At 43.8% G+C, this 19,772-nt stretch overlaps 2 protein-coding genes across 4 annotated transcripts; one reads left to right on the forward strand and one right to left on the reverse strand.

Moving 5' to 3' along the window:
* The first annotated feature begins 1,473 nt into the window (after positions 1-1,473).
* rad9b (RAD9 checkpoint clamp component B) lies at positions 1,474-6,960 on the forward strand. 3 transcript variants are annotated; one of them, XM_080003951.1, is made up of 11 exons: positions 1,474-1,573; positions 1,971-2,109; positions 2,340-2,479; positions 2,810-2,947; positions 3,635-3,749; positions 4,045-4,144; positions 4,416-4,522; positions 4,864-4,970; positions 5,787-5,851; positions 6,154-6,276; positions 6,401-6,960. In XM_080003951.1, exons 2-11 carry the CDS (start codon positions 2,076-2,078, stop codon positions 6,408-6,410), a joined length of 939 nt encoding a protein of 312 aa, XP_079860077.1. In that variant the 5' UTR covers positions 1,474-1,573; positions 1,971-2,075; the 3' UTR covers positions 6,411-6,960. The 3 variants fall into 3 exon arrangements, with proteins under 3 accessions (XP_079860077.1, XP_079860076.1, XP_079860078.1); XM_080003950.1 differs by lacking the exon at positions 1,474-1,573 and having other exon boundaries at positions 1,905-2,109; XM_080003952.1 differs by lacking the exon at positions 1,474-1,573 and having other exon boundaries at positions 1,905-2,109; positions 2,340-2,410.
* Positions 6,961-8,617: 1,657 nt separating this feature from the next.
* On the reverse strand, positions 8,618-19,623 carry pptc7a (protein phosphatase targeting COQ7 a). Its single transcript, XM_080004496.1, has 6 exons — positions 19,118-19,623; positions 16,337-16,516; positions 15,187-15,385; positions 11,542-11,665; positions 11,299-11,428; positions 8,618-11,043 (listed from the first exon to the last, which is right to left on the reverse strand). Exons 1-6 carry the CDS (start codon positions 19,317-19,319, stop codon positions 10,985-10,987), a joined length of 894 nt encoding a protein of 297 aa, XP_079860622.1. The 5' UTR covers positions 19,320-19,623; the 3' UTR covers positions 8,618-10,984.
* Positions 19,624-19,772: the final 149 nt, after the last annotated feature.

Consider the following 19,772-nt stretch of genomic DNA (forward strand, 5'->3'; position numbering starts at 1 on the left):
TAAATGACTAAATGTAAATGTAAATGTAACACAGGCCTAATTTCTATCTTCATGGACGACAATGCTCCAGCTCATCGAGGTCGCATCATTAGGAAACGGTTGCTGGAGACTGGGGCACCTCAAATGGAGTGGCCTGCCCTTTCTCCAGACCTGAATCCCATAGAAAACCTATGGGATCAGCTGAGTCGCCGTGTAGAGGCTCGTAACTCTGTACCCCAGAACCTCAATGACCTGAGGGCCGCCCTTCAAGAAGAGTGGGGGGGCCATGCCTCAGCAGACAATAAGTCGACTTGTGAACAGCATGAGACGTCGTTGTCAAGCTGTAATTGATGCTCAAGGGCACATGACAAGTTATTGAGACATTGACATTTTTTGTTGTGGTAAACCCACCACTGTTGTTGGCTTTTGTTTCAATAAATTGTTTGAGATGAGGAAATCACCATAGCATGTTTCCACTTAAATGCCCTACTTTCATGATATATCACTGTAGGGTGAACTTTTTACATTTTCCATAAATTTCACCCCAAAGCCAAATATCCCTAACTTTTTGTGAGTAGTGTATATGAAGTGCATAATCTTTCAACACATTGCTTAAATGATAACTCAGACGGTGTCATTAAGATGGGTTGGGGTCTTCCAGCAGGGCTGGATCCCTAATGTTATTTCTTTGCGTTTTTTAATTATCTCTGTGTTTCTCGGTCTGTAAGTATCTGGAACACGTCAACCACAGTAGCACAGACATGATTGAGGTCTCATTAGAACAGGGCGTTTCCGATGTCTTGTTGTTCGAGGTTTGAACAACATCGATCTACATTTGCAGGAATGAGCGAAAAACTGTCGTAATGTCATTCGATTCCAGGAGCGGTCAGTTATATAAGTCCAAGCTTCGTCTCCCAGAAGTCACCCCCCTCCAGCCACTCCAGAGTACGACGCCTGGCCAGACAGATCGAGCTGGGGGCCCCCGGGGCTAGGCTTAATGGAAACTCGTTAAACCTGCCCCCTGGCCACGTCCTCGCGTCATTTTGTCGATCGGGCTCACACCGGGTCCGTTCACGACGCGCTGCCGAAAGCGGCGCTCTCCAGACCGTCTCCTGAAACGACAGATAGGACGTATCAACCTTTAATGGCTTGAAGTGAATCGTTGCTTTCGTTTTTAACCCCTTTGGTTCAATTCGAATTCGGGGTCTGTTTGTTTACGAATGCAGCTGGATGAGTTCGTGAGATCGGCGCTCAACAACGAGCGCTCACGAGTCTATTCGTACGGCGCTGGATGGGCACCAGGACCCCCGAGACGACCTGAGCTGCCCGACCAGGTGCCTGACTGCAAGTACGCAGACGCGACTGAAACGGAACGACCTTGTAGACGTGAAGTAAAATCTAAAGTCTCTTCCTGGGCGGGATGTTGGTTTTCCTGCTGGGATGACAGCCTCGTATTCACACAATTTTTTGTATTGCGCCTTATTAATTCATTTGTTTTTTTGTTCATTTATTCATTAATTTGTTTTTAATGTTATTCTCTTCACGAACGGCATCGCTTTTTAGAGGAATCAGTTCGTGTCATTTAGTGAGCGAGGTAGAAATTAGCTTAGTTATCATGTTCAAGATTCAAGATTTTTTTATTTGTCACATACATATACATACTTCCATACATATATGCAGTGAAAAATGACTGCATGTGTTCGGTTTAGTAACTATTGTGCATAACCTCCGGGTGCGTTGCAAAGATTACATTTCACTGCATATAAGTATGAAAGTATGTATATGTATGTGACAAATAAAAATCTTGAATCTTGAATCTTGAAGACATTTCACTGCATATATGTATGCACGTATTCATGTGTGTGTGACAAATATAATTTGTCGGAGTGGAGAAAGTAATCCACGTTAGGACCGCACATCAGCGATCGTATATGTGGTTGATGCACACCAGGCTTGGTAATTAAATATTCTCACTAACTACATCCTTGGAGTGGACCGCCGTGGGAACCTACGCTCCAGTCTACGCCCTGCGCCAGGGAGAATAGAGCCGAGACGCGGGACAAACGCGGGGCTGTTTGGGCGCCGCGACGTCCGACATGGACTGTGTCATCGAGGGCAACTGTGTCAGAGGTAACGCTCCTGCTCGACCAAAGCAAATTAGCTCCGTTTACTGGGGTTAATTATTGGGACCTTAGGTTATAAAAAAAAACAAAAAACCATAATACGACCGGATGCATGTCTGAGCCGGTTTCCGCCGAAGTTCGTTCTGTAAATGTTAGCTAACGGTACACATTAAAACGTCCGCTAACGAGCTAAGCCTGGCGGCCATTGTGTGTTTGTGTGTTTTGTTTTTCTTGCAGCATTTGGAAAGGCTATTCACGCCCTGTCACGAATTGGCGATGAATTGTGGTTGGATCCCGTGGTAAAAGGGGTGAGCCACAGACTGCAGACGGCTCGTTCTCATGAAACCACCATAAAACGTGTCCCAAATGAATTGAAGGTACGGTAATGAGTTTTTGACAAGAAAGGCACATAAAAAAACCCCACTTAAATAATGTAATACTTAAAAACAACTAAGTGGGCCATGTAGTAGGCATTGTGTACTTTAATATATGTATGAATTAATTCACATTCTCTGTGAATGTGTCCCAATTAATTTGGGGGCATGTTTTGTTGTGGTTTCATGAGGATGACCCAGGTAAACGTTTTGCTGGTTTAGCACTAATACAGTTTAAATGGTAGCTATAACCCAAGTGATGCGCTCTGTTGCCACTCCACTCTCCCACATCCACACCCTCCGACACGCCCCATGTCCTTCTCTCTCCGGAAGCTGGCGCTCAGGGCAGTGAATTCGACCCACTCAGCCTACGCCTGCTTCCTCTTCTCCCCACTGTTCTTCCAGCGCTACAGACCTGAAGCTGGGACAGCTCAGGGCTGTGGAACATTCAAATGCAAACTTGTTATGAAGGTATGTCAGGCGGTTTGTCCAGATTTGTGGTGGAAGGCAAGGCGGGGTTATCCATATAACACATTTCACACACAATGGCAATTCAAAGTACTTCACGTAAGGTATAAAACCATAGGAATAACAAGCTAAAAACAAATAAAAAGACATAATACAACCACAGAGATCAGTTTAAAACAGGCCTATGCACTAAAGATGGCAAGACTTTAACCCACACTGACTTTGGTCATTAGAACTCAAGCCCAACTAGAAACTCAGGGGGACTTTTACTGCACACTTAGGAATACAATAAAAAATAAAATGACAGACACAAAAAAATAACAGATAAAAACATTAAAGTGCAGTTTAAAATAGGCTGATTATTCACTGAAAAGTAGCTGCAAATATAACAATTTTGAGCCTGGATTTAAAAATGGTAAGTGTTGTGTAAGTGTAATGGTAATGCTGAGATGGCGACATCACACGTGTCCTTGTCCTCATAAAATGGATCAAATTGATATAAATAACAAAGCTGGAACCTATCTGCAATCTCGTGAAGTCAGACGTGCTCCAAATTATATCCTGGAGATGCCTCCTAAGATGACATGGGGTATACTCTAAGACATTATTGTACATGAATTGGCTTGATATGAACATATTATATCACGTTACTGATGACAATCAAAAGGTGTTCTTTTTTTTCTTCCTAAGTCTGTGCTGCCACTGTTTCGGTGCTTGGCCTCAATTGAGCGTAATGTGGACCGGTGTGAAATAAAGGTCAGCATTATGGATGCCCGAGTTGTCTTTCAGTTTCACTGCAGGCACGGTAGGAAGTAACACAACATAGGCTACACATTATAGGGAGATTTTCAAAAATGTTAAGGAATTCTATCCTACTCTTGCCATAACCCTCTTTTCTGGCAGTTCTGTGAATAATATACATATAACTAACAAAAGCAATAACCATCATTTATTTGCAACAGTCCATTTAACAAATTTACAGCTTTACAGACGTGCAATGCCAATTTCTCTGAAACGTAATACATACAGAGAATGTTTTGCATATTTGTAGCACTAGGTGGCAGTATGGTCCAATGATCCTTTCTTTGTTTCTACGACAGGTATGATCAAGACCCACAACCTAAGCTTCTGTGAAAGTGAGGCCATGCAGGCAGTGTTTCCCTCACACCTCTGCCCTAATGTGCTGAAGGCTCAAGCCAGGTCAGCATTTGACGAGTCGTTACCTAGATATCCTGTACCACCATCGGCTTGGTTGGCACCTTGATATCCTACTGTACTCTGACACAGGAAAGCCCTCCTATATCTGAGCATTTCCTCAGACCTCTAAATCGTAATCTCTTTAATCTGAGCCCTCTACCCCTTCTTGAGAATCTGATTCATTACAGAAGTGGCTTTATTGGGTCAGATCAATGAAGGAAGTAAGCTTGACTCACTTGGTGCTTAATTTCCTTGTATTTTCCTACTTTGTCAGGCTCTTTTGTGATATGGTGAGGAATTTCCCAGTTTGCCAGGAGGAGGTCACTCTATCCATTACTCCTTCGAGGGTCAATCTGAGGAATCACATTGAGGAAGGAAGCAGTGAGCTTGTTCCCCCACTCCCAGATGTTTTTTTTGTAACCTTTCTTTATGATTCTGCCGCTTTGGCTCTTGTAGAATCAGCCTATCCCAAAACTAAGATAAAATTACACTGAATAACTTCCAATTATGACAGAATTTCAAGTTAGAAGTGTATGAACTATATTTTATATTTGGCTTTAACAGGATGTTTTCAAATGTAAATCTTTTGCTAATAAGATATGTAGGTGAGGTGTCAATTTAATTATTTTTGATTTGATAAACACCACCCTTACAAATGATCAAGTCATGTAAATGCACATTCTGTACTGGTTTTACCAAGGTTTGGTTTGGTTTGGTTGCAGACAATACAAAGACAATGTACACTGACATGTCCTTACACCTAAGCGAGTTTGATTACTACCAGTTTGGAGTGGACTCGGACATAACCTTCTGCCTGAAGGAATTGAGGGTAAGAGGGTTATTTTTGGAGGCTCCCTTTCTGTCATGTAACACTGAGAATTGCATAGGCGTGTGTATTTCTATGTGCACGCTCTTAGACGTCATATTTTCTGGAACTTGGAAACTTAAGTGTCCAGAAGTTTCCGTAGCCGTGTCTGTGTATCATTTTCATGTGAACTTTCCCCTCCTGGCTGTGACTCATTTTAATGGCAAAGATCATCTGACCTTAGAGATTCACATTATACCACTTCATAGAAAAGTAATTAAGGATGTTATGTAGAAGAAATTGGATGCTACACGTGGTATAACAATGGTTCCAACTATAACCTTGATATATTGATATGATTAGTCTATTGCCAAAGTGGATCATCAAAATGTCCAAATAAAAAACTTGCCTTGTTTCCTTTTTTTCCTTCATTGTTTTGGTTGAACTAATAGGCTTGGTCTGTCATTTGGAAATTTGGATGATCCCTCCCTGCATTAGTTGCGCTAATGAGACTTGAACAGCTTTAACGCCCACAACTCTTGTCCCTAATGTCTTGGAATGTTTCTTACTGGCACCCTGGGCTCATGTTCCTTATTAGACAGCCTAGTTTTTTTTTATCAGCCTCTTGTACTCAAGTAAGCTCCTGCTAGCTCCCCATTGGGGTTGGACAAATAGTTTACTGAGCTTTAGGATTGATTTGGCTCTTGAATGGAATTCCCTTTAGCCCGTTAACAGCATGGATTGCTCTTGCCGCTCTGAATGTGGTGTGGTCATACAGGATCTGTGTAAAAGTCTGTGGCCAATCAATGTTATGCATAATTATTTTGTTTGCGTTTGTAGGGTTTTCTGTCTTTTGCAGAGTCCCATTGCCTACCGGTGTCCGTTCACTTTGGTGCTGCAGGAAAGTAGGTTGTAGGTTGTCTTGATTGACTTTCTTGCCTATCACGTCTAACATTACAGTAAACAAGGCCACTGTGCAGCAAAACACTAGTAACTGAGTTCTATTTTGTAACATAGATCATTCAAACAGAGGGAAATAATCACTGGCCTATTTGGTTAATTGGTAAATCTGTCTAGTTTTAGTCACACATGGCAGTTGTCAGTTGGTTGAGAAATCCTTACTTTCCAAAAATTCATCTACCTTTGTGTCCTTAGTAACCCTGGTCAAGGATGTTTAATGATGTGGTTGTGCTGTTTTCGCACCCAGGCCTGTATGCTTCAGTGTGGAAGATCTGGTCCTAGAGGCCAGAGTGGTCCTGGCTACTCTCACTGACCTCGAGAGCACGGCTCCCTCTCAGACTTGGGAGGCACAGGTCACTGCTACACCCAGGTAACATGGTGAATTTAAGCTGGCTCTGCAATATTGCTCATCACATCTTTTTTGTTTTACAAAAAGAAGCCTAATTAATTTCTGGCACCCAGTTGAGGCCGTCTGCTCTTGTTGGCTTTTTTAGCTTCCTGTGACGGTGCTGTATTACATCCACTCGTCGGTCTGTGACAGAGATATATGAGGGAAACCCAAAGCTAGCAGGGTTAGAAGCCTGACAGACTGATGGCCTGTAATCCCTTCATCTCCCCCGAGTGAACCTGTTCTGCCTCAGCCGAGGTCACTGTGTGGCTGTCCATCCATCTGACTGTCTCCCATCCTCATCTGTGGTCTATGCAGGCAGCACTTGCTTCTCTGTTTCTTGCTGCATAATTGAACATCTGGGTCATTCAAAGCTCTGTGTATTACATTTGTTCGCCATGCTATTGGCAGCTACATTAAATTGTGAACTATTCTGTTCTTCAAGTTTTGAATCGCTTGTACATTTGTCCTATTAAAGACAATTATATAAAACATGCTGTTTAAAACGTGCAAAAGATGCTGGTCTGCTTGCCTTGGGGCCAAAATAATGTTTAACCACAGCCGGAGGTTATTTGTGGGGTTTTTAGAGCTTTTTCTGGTTCACCCCTGCTGTGGAGGGGCTCTGAGCTCTCAGATCTGGGGTGACCTGTATTTGTTCTGATATGTGACATGGAGAATGTTCACAGTCAGTGTTCTTGCCCAGAATATAACAAGATTGTTACAGTTGGTTGTAAAATATATTCATCTTTATAATCTGGTAACAATATCTTAGCACATGTAAATTAAAATAATCTTTTGAATTTCACCATAGAGCAAAAAACACCAGTAAAGACAAACTTTACTACTACACATACAGTATATAGGAGGTGGGTTATGAATATAACATTATCAATTATGTTATATTCATACCACACCTACTATATATGGGTTTTCCAATATAAATGATACAAGCTTTTCAGTATTTAGAATAATTGAACATTAAACACTCATTGTTTTAGATCAATCTCAAGCCTGAAGGGTTCTCTGTCAGAGTTGCAGACATCCTGTATCCCCTGGCTTCCAGCAGCTTTACTTCTGAAGAGGTGTTGGTGAATGTTTCCGATGTGGTCTTTCCGACTGCTCTTCTTTCCTGCTCTTAATGTGCTTTTAGCTTCAACTCACTCCTTTATTCAGACATAGGAGCTGAAGTGCCGGCTTAGTATTTCACGCGGCAACGCATTGGCCGACGCGCTCATGGGTGTAAAGTTTCAGTGACGTCGCTGCTGTATTTCCATAGACAAAATGGTCCTCTTGTTCCAGAACATGGCCCCCCATCACGCATACCTGGCCTTGCCCAATGCCCCAATACTGAAATTGAATTCAATGTTAATTACACTTACACTGGAAGTATTTTACATTTCCATGACCCTTGATACACATCAGCTGGAAAAGAACTGCTTTGAAATAGAGTAAAACATACTGTATACACCGGCAGCTCATACTTAGTAGAGACAGCATATCAGTGGTTGATCTGTTTTCAGATGTGGCAAAGCAGCTAGTCTCCCAGAGGGTTCGTGTGAAGCAGATAGCGGACCCCACCAGGACATTCCTACTAGGAATGAGTTCATAGCATCGAGCCAGGGAAGCCCGCTGATGCAGACAACCTCAATGGGAGTTGTGTTTGGGACTGATCAATTAGACACACTCTATGTACCTCTCAAGGAGCTCGCCAAAGCCAGCACAATTCCCATGTCAGAGGTGATTGCAAATATCCTCATACCATAGCTCTTGCAAAAAAAATAAAATAAAATAAAAAATTATATGTATATACTTGTGTTTTTCCACTCCTAGTTAAGCTTCCTCTTGTTCGGGGCCTTGTCCAGCCAGCGGGATGAAGATGACTGTGGCTCCCTGCACTCGGTGCTTGCATGCTCCAGTGATACAGAAGAAGGGGAAAACAACGCTAAGCAAAGAGCTCAACTCATTTAACTTATCAAAATACAAATAATTTAGAGAGGTAGGTAGTTGCAATGTTAACTACTTCAGGTTTTTCATCTCTCTCTCGTTTATGTAAAATATTTCTTTTTCTTAACTGTTGACAGGGGAAATTTGTTTTACCTTGTGAAAACACTAGAAAACAGTTGAGTGTTTGCAGATACCACATCTGTTTACTGATAGTCATTTGTCGGATGCCTGACAGACAGCCTAAAGTCAGGAATGTGGGACTAAACAGACAAATCGCAGTGTCTCGTAGTATTAACTTTCTCTGGCCAGTGAAACAGCCCAGACAGAATCCTCAGTGGGGTAAAGTTTCACTGGTTGAAGTAAATAAATTGCACCGGTATAATAAATACTATATTCTTTATTTAAATATTGTACAGATTTGAAAACATTTTTTCAAAAGACCTTGCATCTGCATCATTGAATTATACACCCAAAATATATAGACACATGCAGCTCTTGTAACAAGGTTTGTTTTTGGAAACGGGATAAAAGAAGAGACAACCAGGTCACTGGCAGGTCATACAAGGTGTGAACAAGGAAGCTAAGGTGACAGTACCATCTGGCTGGGAGGATTGCTTTGTTCTTTTTTTCTTAAGGCTACTTGGATTGTCCTGTCTTCTGTGCCAAAATATAAAAAAAATAAACACATTGATTCACTGAAAGTAACTTGTTTTTAACCATGACACTCCACCTCTGATCTGCCGCTCCCGTTTGCTCTCTTCTCTAGAAGTTTAAACCCTCTGACAGGAGGGTTTACAGGAGCCTGCAGCCACAGATTGTCGTTTTGTGATTAGTAATGGGTATCTTGTTTCCAAATGATACATCTGAAACTCAATTTTCACATATTAAATCGAATCAAAATTAAACACTGCAGTATGCCAATGGGAACATCGAGCACAAAGTAGAGAAAAGGTACATCAGATGGTACAGATCATAGGCGGGTTTGGAAAAGGTCTGCAAAGGTCAACTTTCCACATGGAAATCTTTAGTATGGGATGACATCAACACCATGAATGAGTTTATAAATGAGTGCAGAGAAGGATTATTTAAGGTAAATTCATTAAAATGTATTAAGACAGCAGGGCATGATGGGAACGCTTTATGACTCTTATGGCTACTTGATAGTTTCAGGCTGTGTGCTCAGCTTCTGGCATATGGTGGGGCTTAAAACAATAGTTATCTGCATGTTTGCCAGTATCAATAACACCTGATACAAGGCACATCAGCTCTGCAATGGGAAATTAAATGGGTTACAAAGGTTAAGCAGCAATATCATTTCTTGCCTTTCGATAATGGTAACGGCATGAGTTATGTAAATGCACAGTGCAAATCTTCAATGGACAAATGGGAGCATAACATGTTTTTTTGCACACAAAGGCAAAGCAAGAGCTGCAGTGACCGGACTAAAACTGCATTGCTGTGCTGATAGAGCTTTACAGCAGAGGGGCAACAGGGGATGAGCTGCTGACAAGAGGAGTTGCTTATGTGCCCAAAGGATTCTAAAGTCACGCTGATATGAGAATCAGCCCCCAAATCTGAAAATACTTCTAGCCTCTTGACCATTGGGTTGAGCCTTTTCAGATATGCATCTACACTTCTGTGCGTTTTATGGCTGTAGGACAAGTTTAGCTTAATGGATATTCCAAACACACACATCCACCCCATTGGGAGATTCCTATTACACACAACACACATAAGGTTACCTCAAGTGACACACACACACACACACACACACACACACACACACACACACACACACACACACACACACACACACACACACACACACACACACACACACACACACACACACACACACACACACACACACACACACAGAGAGCAGCAGCTGTAAGATTAAAGGGATGACATACATTTTTACACTAATAATTTAGGGAGAACCTTCTTGTAAAATTCAAGAAAATTACCACTACAGCAGCCATGAAGTGACCAGTTTGTGCGTGATGTCAATGACACTATGGATAAAGGCTGCAGGTTTTTTTTTTTTTGAATAACCAACTTCTACCCTCATAACAATGGCCCTTCTGCTAAATACCACATACAATCTCTCAACACCTACCGAACACATTCCAGTAAACACTCTACAACAAACTGATCATATATCAAACATAAATCTGCATACAAATAACTATGCCCTTTGCTCCGTGTCATGTAAATCACTAGAAACCCTTTTGAAACAGCCTCTTGCATAATGGAACCCATTACTTTACGCTACAACTTTTAGTCACAAAGGCAGTTGGTTCCTTTGTGACCTTATCGACCGTCGTTTCCCTTCAGGCAGCGAAACGCCGAAATCTGTCGTCTCCCCGAATGGCCATCTCATGTGCTTAGTTCCCAGTGAAGCCCACACAGGGAGGGCCTGCTGTGTCAAGTGGGGGCACGGCGATTCTGTTGCGCCTTGCAACGCTGTTCATCGCTGCCTCTGGGATTACACCGGCAAAGAGTCCAACACGTGAATGTAGCAGCCCGTCTGCTTTAAACCCTCTGGCCTGACCCCAAACACTCAGCTCTGAGAGACGGGCATGTGCGTGATGTCGTGGGGGTGATGGGGGTGATGGGGGGGGGGGTGGCTGAGGCCCCAGTGCTTGACATAAGTCCCTTATCCTGGCCAGCAGGAGGTTGAGCAGTCCCATGGCAGCTGAGACAGATGATCCAGACCCACACTACCACCGCTTCCTCACAGTCTCTAGTCCGTGTACTCTGCCACTATGGACAACAGAACTGTTATGTCGTCTGGCTTTCCTCCTGGGGAAGGGGGGGGGGACAGAACACAGTGTGTGTGTGTGTTAGCAGGGAGCTAGTCAGAATATGTTTAGGCTGAATACAAACACTGGCTGTTCATGCTAGTTCAGTGAATTTGTAGTCTTTGATCTCATCTTGTGTCGGAGTTTCAGTGTCGTGTTACCACCCCCAAAATGATGGCGACCTTGCCTCAGCGAAACAAGGCCTCAACGGAGGCGACATATGTTTCCTCCTAAGCCAGACAACTGAGACTCTTACCTCTTACATTCAGCCCGTTGTCACAGGCAAACTGTGCAAAAGGTGACATGTAGTTTGGGTCATAGGCCAAATCATGGGCCTGCTCCGCTATGCTCCTGGCAGTCTGCTGGATGCTCTCATAGTTGGTATTCTGATGTAGAGAAAGGATTTTGTTATAGACATACACACACCATGATTCCAGACACGACTGAGTCTGCGTTGCAGTTCTTGTGGCCTAAAACGATTGGGGACTTTGTGACACACCTTGAGTTTCTTCAGCTCCTGCAGGATCATGTAGTCGGGCATGTTGTCAAACAGGCCGTCTGTGGCGGTGAGGATAATATCCCCCAGCTTGACGTCAAAGGATGAGCTGTCTGCCGCATTGGGACTGAGGAAACAAACACGCACACACGAAGGTTTGAGTCAGGTAAGCCAAGACAAAGGCTCTGGTTAGTTTACTGCCATTGAATGGATAATAGAGCGTGTGCAAACTTAAGTACAGTTAAGTGTCTAACACCGCATGAGACACCCTGTCTATGTTTTAAGCTTCAGCATACACTTTAAATTCACCAAGTTGACAATGTCTTAGCCAGAAGTTTGTTTTAGCATGAAATACTCCCCAGAAAAAAAGCTCTCATTGCATCGTTTACTGGTGTCTCCAACACCAAACATGAGATCTACTTTAAGCCTGCCCTCCAGCGACATGTAGACACACGCGTGCTATGAATTTCCTGCAAAGCGCGGCACAAATTACCACTAGTACTACGAAAACTTCCACAGCCATACAACTCTAAGCTTGCTACTTAAAGCTCTAATTCCATATGCGAGGTGACAAAGAGCAGCAGCTTAGCGACATGTGGAGTCAAATGGGTTCTAATGCAAAATACCCAGCGCTCCTCTCTGCCCTCTGGGGGAGACAGCCACAGCGAGGTACCCGACCAACTGGCATGCCAGCGCCAAGTTAAGATGTTAGTATCAAGTTCACTTCTTAGAAGGTGCCTGTGATTCTCTTGTCCCAACTACCCTCCCCCGCTGCTTTCCACCCAAGTTCCACCAGCTATTATTCATTACAAACCACCTGAACTGCAGCCTGCAGCAGCAGACACATGACAGTAGCCGGGTCCATTTTCTAATGCACCACCAGCAGCGGCTGGAAAGTCTCCTTTTATGTTCAATTATGTCTAGTAACACTGATCCATTTGTTGCTCTGTGATACGACACAATATTTAATCTAGCATCTATTCACCAGATGCTGCCCCCATGTGCTATGGCAGTTATTCAGAATTTTTCCAGATTTCAAAATGTCATACTTTACCAGACTCAAATTTCCAGACTTCTCTGTACATTTTTCCGACCATATTTGACATCTGAGTACCAATAGCTAGATGTTTATTATGTAAATAAATTATTTTAACATCCAACTGTTAACATGTTTGTTACATTCTGACTATGTATGCTATTATGTTGCCAAATAATTGCCAGAAGATTGTAGCTAGGTAATGTAGGTTATACAAATCAATTTACACCAAACCCAGACAAGTTCAACCAGGGATCCTCAAGCCAGCCCCTGGAAAACTTGCATTGACCCACTGTAGGCCGTTCGGTCCACACCCCTACGCAGAAAATCGGACAACGTTCCACTGTCAAACATCTCTGCCTTAAGAGCAAGTAAACTAACTAGTGCAACCTATGCTTGTATTATTTTCCCTTAACGCATTGAAAAAATATTATTGTTCACGCTCATGTTTTTTTGTCTCTTTTGGAAATAAGAACCTAAAATGAGTTGAAAAAAAATTAAATTAGTTCATTTTCGCAGCGTCTGTGCAGCCTTGTTTATTTACTGTGTCCATGGAAACGACGATGAACACAGCCATAAAGGTATGGTTTCCTTACGCAGAGAAGATGGTCCGTTTACTTTTCTGATAACTACATCACTGCATAACTCAAATGTTCAGGGAAGCTTAATATTTGGTTATTTGTGATGTGATGTATATATGCAATTCAAAGATATTGCCGCATTTTCTTTCAAACTAATTTGGTTGCGGACATCTGGATTGGGTACATTTATAAAGCGCTTGGGGCAGATCTGTGTCGTACAGGGAGCTCTGCGTAAGCGTGGGCGTTCAGTCGCACTGAACAAGGCAAGCACTGCTTGCCTTGCTCTCGACGACGTCAAGCTCACACTCTCTCACACAGTGGTACACATTTTAGCTGCGCTGGCTGCCTGCTCAAAATGCTATGAAAAACGCTCTGCTTGTTTCATCAAAAATTATTATTATTATTTTTTTTAAACCTGAATTTTTTTTATTTAAGAAAACAATAGGGGCAATGGTCTGGATACAAATATTTTTCCACCCATACTCTTTGTATTACCTGGTGATGTGGGTAAAATCTCCAAAGATAAAGCCCCCTTTCTACTTTTCACCCATTGGAAATGTTCAAATGTGCAGCATATCTTCTGCCATCCACGATTCATCTTCCCTCCGGTTGAGACAAACATGTGAGGGGCTCAAAATAATCTGTGCCGTTTTAAGATTAAACAAGTGAAAAGGGCTGCCGAGCCAGCCAGCTCAGGATTGGCTGCCAAGTGGAGAGCCCTTAGTCTGTATGGAGACTTTGACCTGAGATAGAGAGACCGAAAGAGAAAGAGAGAGAGAGCGAAAGAGAAAGAGAGAGAGAGAGAGAGAGAGAGAGCCTGGCAGTGACTCAACTCCTCCTTCAGTCTACTCGGCCACTGCAAGACACAGTGGCACGTTCCCTTCAGCCCTGCCGAACTGTTATTGCCGAAGCCAAGATGTCTCCAGAGTCATGTAGGGATGTTGCGATTAGCAGCTTTCACTAAGTGACCACGCTTATAATAAGTTTCTAAACATTACGGATTTTAGAAACTATTGCATCGAGCCGCAGGATTCAGCCTTGCCTTCGACACCGCCGGATGAAAACTGATCCCCACAACTCGTGAGTGAGTCACATTATTAGCGTGTGCGGTGTCGCTGGATGCCTTCTGGCATCCGCGTTTGTGCCAAGTGGCTGCGGCGACACAACCACATGTGCGTCCAATGGGCCAAACATTCAGCATTTTTTGGAAATCCCCGTCCATCCCTAGTGCTGGTTAATGTTTCCCAGGTCATGTTTTCCCCGGTTCAGAACTAGCACAAAACGGCTTTTAACTTTCAATATGCCCTCGCATTCAGAGATAAAAACTTTATTCCTGTGATGTGATGTCAACAAAATTCACTTTATTTTTTTCCCCCTTTTTACAGACGCAGAGCGATGAATCCCACCCTTCCCAGTTACATTATTGATTCAGCTGCAAAAAGGCAGTTCCAGTGTAATCTACTATATTATTCTCCCCATTGTAATTATGTTTTCACTATAAATTAGGTTTTCGTTACTTGCAGGACCAAAAGAACACTGCGAAAACAACAAAAGCAATATTATTAACTAGCAGTGCCAATGATAAAATGGCAGTCGCTTTCCCTTCATAGAGATCAGAGAAATGATCTGATAGAGAATGTGAGCTTTCCTCAGACTGAATTCTGACAATCTCCGTCATAATCTCAAACCATCCTGGAGCCGTGCAAATGTCCGACTGTCATAGTTAGCACGTCTGAACCTGCAGTGATTTATGTCAACTGTCATCTGCTCCGAAAAATGGAAAGTACGCAAGGAATAACTGACCTGAAGGTTTGACTTCCAATTGCATTTTAGACTTTATCTCACGTTGTGCACTGCTTTGAAATGCTCATGCACTGTGACAATTTGTTCCGATACTACAGAATGGGGGGGGTGAACATGAGCTTGCTGTAAGACCTTGCGTGAGTGTGGGGCCTCGACATGGGAGATTAACAGAACCGGGCAGAAACGAGAGACGGTACTCCACAAAGCGGGTGGGTGTGGGGGTCTGACCTGTCGCTGAGCACGGCCCCCTCGGTCCCCGGCGGCGCTATAGACAACTGGAAGGGTGTGTTGAAGTAGTGCTGCTGCTCGTCGGAGCGGTGGACCACCTCTCCGCCCCGCACCACCAGGAAGCCCGAGTCTCCCAGGTTGGCCGTGTGGAGCCGGTGACTCTGCCTGTCCAGCACCACAATGCAGGCTGTGCTGCTGCCTAGAGAGAGACACACACACACACACACACACCAGAGTCTCACACCTATCCTGTGCATGGATTACAAAAAAAGTCCCAAAGTGCCCATTTCTCACAAAGATCTGAGCAATGGGCCATAGGAGGTTGATTGATGAGGTTAGTTTAAATATACAAACGTTATGTAACTCAATAAGGAGAAATTATGTGAGGCCCGCAGTATCTACAGGGGATGTGGCAGAGGAAACGAGAGCTGGCAGAGTACACACAGAGCGTAGGGCCACACCCTGCGCACCCCGATGTGCCTCCAAAAGCCTCCTCGCACGCACTCTGACTCACTGCCTTTCTCGTGTCTGCAGCAGCGGCGCAACCGTGCGAGCCGGAGCCCTCAAAAACATTCCCCGCGTCACAAAGGAATAACACAATCCCTTATTGTTTTCCCCCCTTCACGGCACGAGCGGTAAGAGGCTGGAAAAGTACTGACACGGAGATGGACGTCCTTTCCAGACATTTTTTTTTTTTTTTTTTTTTTAAGCTCACCCTCCCGCTCAAAACATTTGTTGGCAGCTACTGCAGGTTAGCGCACGCTTTGTACTCGGTGGAGCAGCGCGGCGAGGAGAAGCCACTCTGGAAACCAACCGCAGGGAGGCAGGTCAGGACTTGGGACATTCCCAAGGTTGGTCTCTGACTCATCGTGAACTCCATATCCAACCGCTTCACTATGGAAAACAACCCAGCCTTCCCTAAATTGTGTAGAGAGCCAAACCTCACTGGGAATTGGTTTCTCTACATGGTAATCACCGTTAAGCACTCAAATCCTTCTCCCACAACCTCTGACACTCAGGTTAGTTGGGAACCTTTAACCTCGTTGGAAAACAACAGCGTTCACGCCAAGTGCTGCCCATGAACCGATACAAGGTAAGGACCAACCTGGGGGATTCAACCTGAGTGTGGTTGACGTGCCGTGTCTCTCACCTAGCAGCGGCACTTTGTTCTGTAGGAGCTCGTAGTAGCTGGTGGTGAGGATGCCCACCGGGTTGCTGGGGACAAAGCGCCCCTCCTTCACCAGGCGCTCGCACGTCTTCATCAGGGTCCCTGAGAACTGAGACGGGTCCACCCCGTAGTCCCGCCAGCCGCCCACTCCGTCTGCAACTCCTGAAAAAGGGTAAAGGGGCTCTTATCAACAGACACTCCTAACATTTCAATGTTACAAATAGGATGTCATTACACCTTAACATTAATCATGGAATTTCACTGGTATGGTATAGACTGCGACATTTCTGCGACATATAGCGACATCCCCTATGTAAGGCACGTCTTGTATTACTTCACCCCCAATATTGGCAGTTTTTTTTCCCATGGAGGTCTAACTCATGATGTTAGGAAACAAGAACAATGTCATATAGCTGGGTGACAGAGACAAAACAATGGGCACTTTCACCAAGATGCAAACGGGACCGCAAGAACAGAACAAGACCGTGTTCAGACAAAGAGCCACAAGGACACTCGTTAAGAATTAACCAGTGGTTTCTTGCTTCAGACGGGTCAACTTTCAGAGTGGGCAAACCAGTTTGAGAACTACATTGATTTTACAACGTGAAGAGAGTCTGCGAAGAGGGCAGAGGAGGAAGGGTGGCAGGACTACTGTCAGTCACTTTATAGTTTCAAGACTGCCCCTGGACCATTAATGTGTCCAGAGCTTTTTGCAGGCATTTTGTAGTGTTCGACTGCAACACAACCAAGATCAGGTGCCTTCCAACTTAGTCTCTTAATTCTAAGAATAATTCACAGCATCATAATAGGAAATAACACACTTTCTATTTATATAACATGTCTAAGTGAATAAAGAATAACGGCAGAATAACTGCTTTAGATGTTACTCATTTTACTCTAGAGATTGATCTTCAGAGTTAAGAACGTCCCCAATCATGGGAATCGTTCCGATTTCCCTATAAAACAAACAAAGCCGTGCAGCTCCCAAGAGACATCTGCTCTACTGACCATACAAGGTCAATGACTGTCCTACCCGCCGATGCAAACCAGAGGGGAAGAAAAAAAAACAACCAAGTTAAAAGGCTGCTACAACTAACATGTAAATATTTCACCCAGTCTGTACTGTTGACCTTGTTTTTTCTAGGAATACAAAACAAATATAACACTCCTAAACACATACCCATGGTTTAAAAAAAAAAAAAAATCTTCTCATCTCTCTCATCTTGTAGAAGTACAATTAAAATATGTAACTGATTTGTTAAACAGGACCACAGCCCTTAAAATACCAACACCTGGGAACTCATATTCCAGGAGACAGGTAGACAAGTTGCCAAATGCCAAAATCCCATTCACATTCTGAATGGAGGATTTTGATAATTAGCCATAATGTCGTAACCATCCAAGGTAGACTTACCACAAACTATGAGATTGTGAAGCGATTGTATTATGCTCCTGTAGAAGTCACAAGTCTGTATATCAACCTTGCTTTCAGAAAAACATGTTTTATTCGCGAGTTCATGGAGAAGTAGTACACTACCTATAATCTTACAGTGTAACGACGACGTCTCAGATTGGTGGAGCTCGCTGTTACCATGGCAATTTTTAACACGTCCACAAACGTCACTGTCGGCAAGTGAGTTACTGCTACCACCAAACTCAAACACAATTTATACACACACACAACATAAAGTACAATATATTATAATACTATTGTTAACGATAGAAACATTAATAATGACAAAGGTTAAATTCAAGAAGAAGCGCGCTAAACCATAGTTAGCTCGGAAATCGTTGGAAAAGCATCATTCCCAATGGCTTCTGGGATGAGTATTTCATTCACTCTTAAAATAATTATATACACAGTCTTGTAACTTGGCTGTCCTTTCCTTTTTCTTTTTTTCTTTTTTTTTTTTAATTGTCATGATTATATCGTAGTTGGTTTGCTTGGTTCCAGGCTTAAACCTATTGCTTATAATACTAAAAAGGGTGCTAGGTGCTGCTGGTGCATGGTTACTCAAGTACTAATTCCAAAGTAAAATAATCAGTGGTGTAATCGCAAATACCCTGACACAAAATGACTCCAGTACCACTCGGATGCCACATTGACATTTCTGCTGAAATCAATGTATACAAGTGCCTGCTGTTTATAAACATTAAAAGTACGAGTCATGGCCAGTACTCTGAAATAACATGTAGTGTTTATTTTTTTCTGAAAATGATTGTTCATGCATGTTTTAATAGTAACAACAACAACAATAATTCATTATTATTATGCTTGCTTTTGAGATATGTTTGTTTCTATATTTTTAAATCCCCATATATACACTGATAAAGAATTTTGAGTAGTTTAAGCACGGCACTGACCTTTGACCTCAGACGTACTAGTAGCGTATAGATAGATCCTATATTAATGGAGACTGCGGTGTTCATAGGAGGTCACGTCAAATAATAATATGAACACAGAAAGCAATTGGCAGCATCCGATAAACCTGAAAACTAACGAAATATTAACTTTTTAACTCCCACTATTCCATAAATCCGAGAAATTGAACACTAAATATTGAAACGAATCAAGAATTAACACCGTCATAAATAGGAAATGCTGCGATTTCACGGGCACTTGTCATTTGTGACTTGCAAGTCCGCCAGTTAAAATGGAACGCCAGCCCGATCGCCGGGCACTGGGATTAGGGGCGCCCTCTGACCCCTGACCATGTTACCCATGTAGACGGTGCTCCAAGTAAAGACCCTTCGATCGCTCACCCAGAACATCCGCGGATCGGTGGCGAGCGACAAAGCACGCGTCGTCGCCGTAGCACATGCCCTTCTTCAGGATCCCTTTGCGGAAGTCCTTGCCGAAGCCGCAGCTCGCCGTCACCAGGCTGTAGTCGCGGCCGTCCGTCTGAGAGAGTCCGCCGATGACAGCTCTGGCAACCAGTCTGCCGTACGACAGTACGGACAACATCACACACGCACCGGACCCCCGCTCCACGGACACCCGGGCCAAGCTCCACCACTCGGCGCTGGGTTTCGAGCCGGAGCTAGCCGCTATGCTAGCCGCGAAGCACCTCCGCTCGCCACGCACGCACAGGCGACACAAAAGCGGCGCGCCGGAGCGCCGAACGCCCCTGCGCCCGGTGAAGCCGCAGCGATCTCAGAGGGAGCAGTCGTCAGCGTCAGGTCCACAGACCGAGCGAGCGGCGTTTGTCTGAAGCCATGGCCGCGTCTCCTTCTGCTGCTGGATACCGCGGTGTGGCGTCGCTCACTCCGCTCAGCTACGACTGTCTTGTGACTGCTCTGACGTCACACCTCGTTACGCAATGTGGATTTCCCAAAAAAGGAACTCCTACTTCCGGCCTATGCTTTCGTTGCGAACCTGGTTCGGGTTCAAAATAAGCATGGGGACTTATTTTTTAAA

The sequence above is a fragment of the Zeus faber genome (assembly GCF_960531495.2).
Source record: "Zeus faber genome assembly, chromosome: 7".
NCBI classification, from domain to species: Eukaryota; Metazoa; Chordata; class Actinopteri; order Zeiformes; family Zeidae; genus Zeus; species Zeus faber.

Bases quoted from the DNA above. Each gene is read 5' to 3' on its own strand.
- pptc7a (XM_080004496.1), bottom strand. From the start codon at position 19,319: ATGTTGTCCGTACTGTCGTACGGCAGACTGGTTGCCAGAGCTGTCATC. The intron at 16,517-19,117 runs GTGAGCGATCGA...ACCCTTTTTCAG, and splicing joins CCGATCCGCGGATGTTCTGG to GAGTTGCAGACGGAGTGGGC. The intron at 11,044-11,298 runs GTAAGAGTCTCA...CCCCTTCCCCAG, and splicing joins CAACGGGCTGAATGTAAGAG to GAGGAAAGCCAGACGACATA.
- rad9b (XM_080003951.1), top strand. From the start codon at position 2,076: ATGGACTGTGTCATCGAGGGCAACTGTGTCAGAG. The intron at 2,110-2,339 runs GTAACGCTCCTG...TTTTTCTTGCAG, and splicing joins CGAGGGCAACTGTGTCAGAG to CATTTGGAAAGGCTATTCAC. The intron at 4,971-5,786 runs GTAAGAGGGTTA...TTGCGTTTGTAG, and splicing joins TCTGCCTGAAGGAATTGAGG to GGTTTTCTGTCTTTTGCAGA.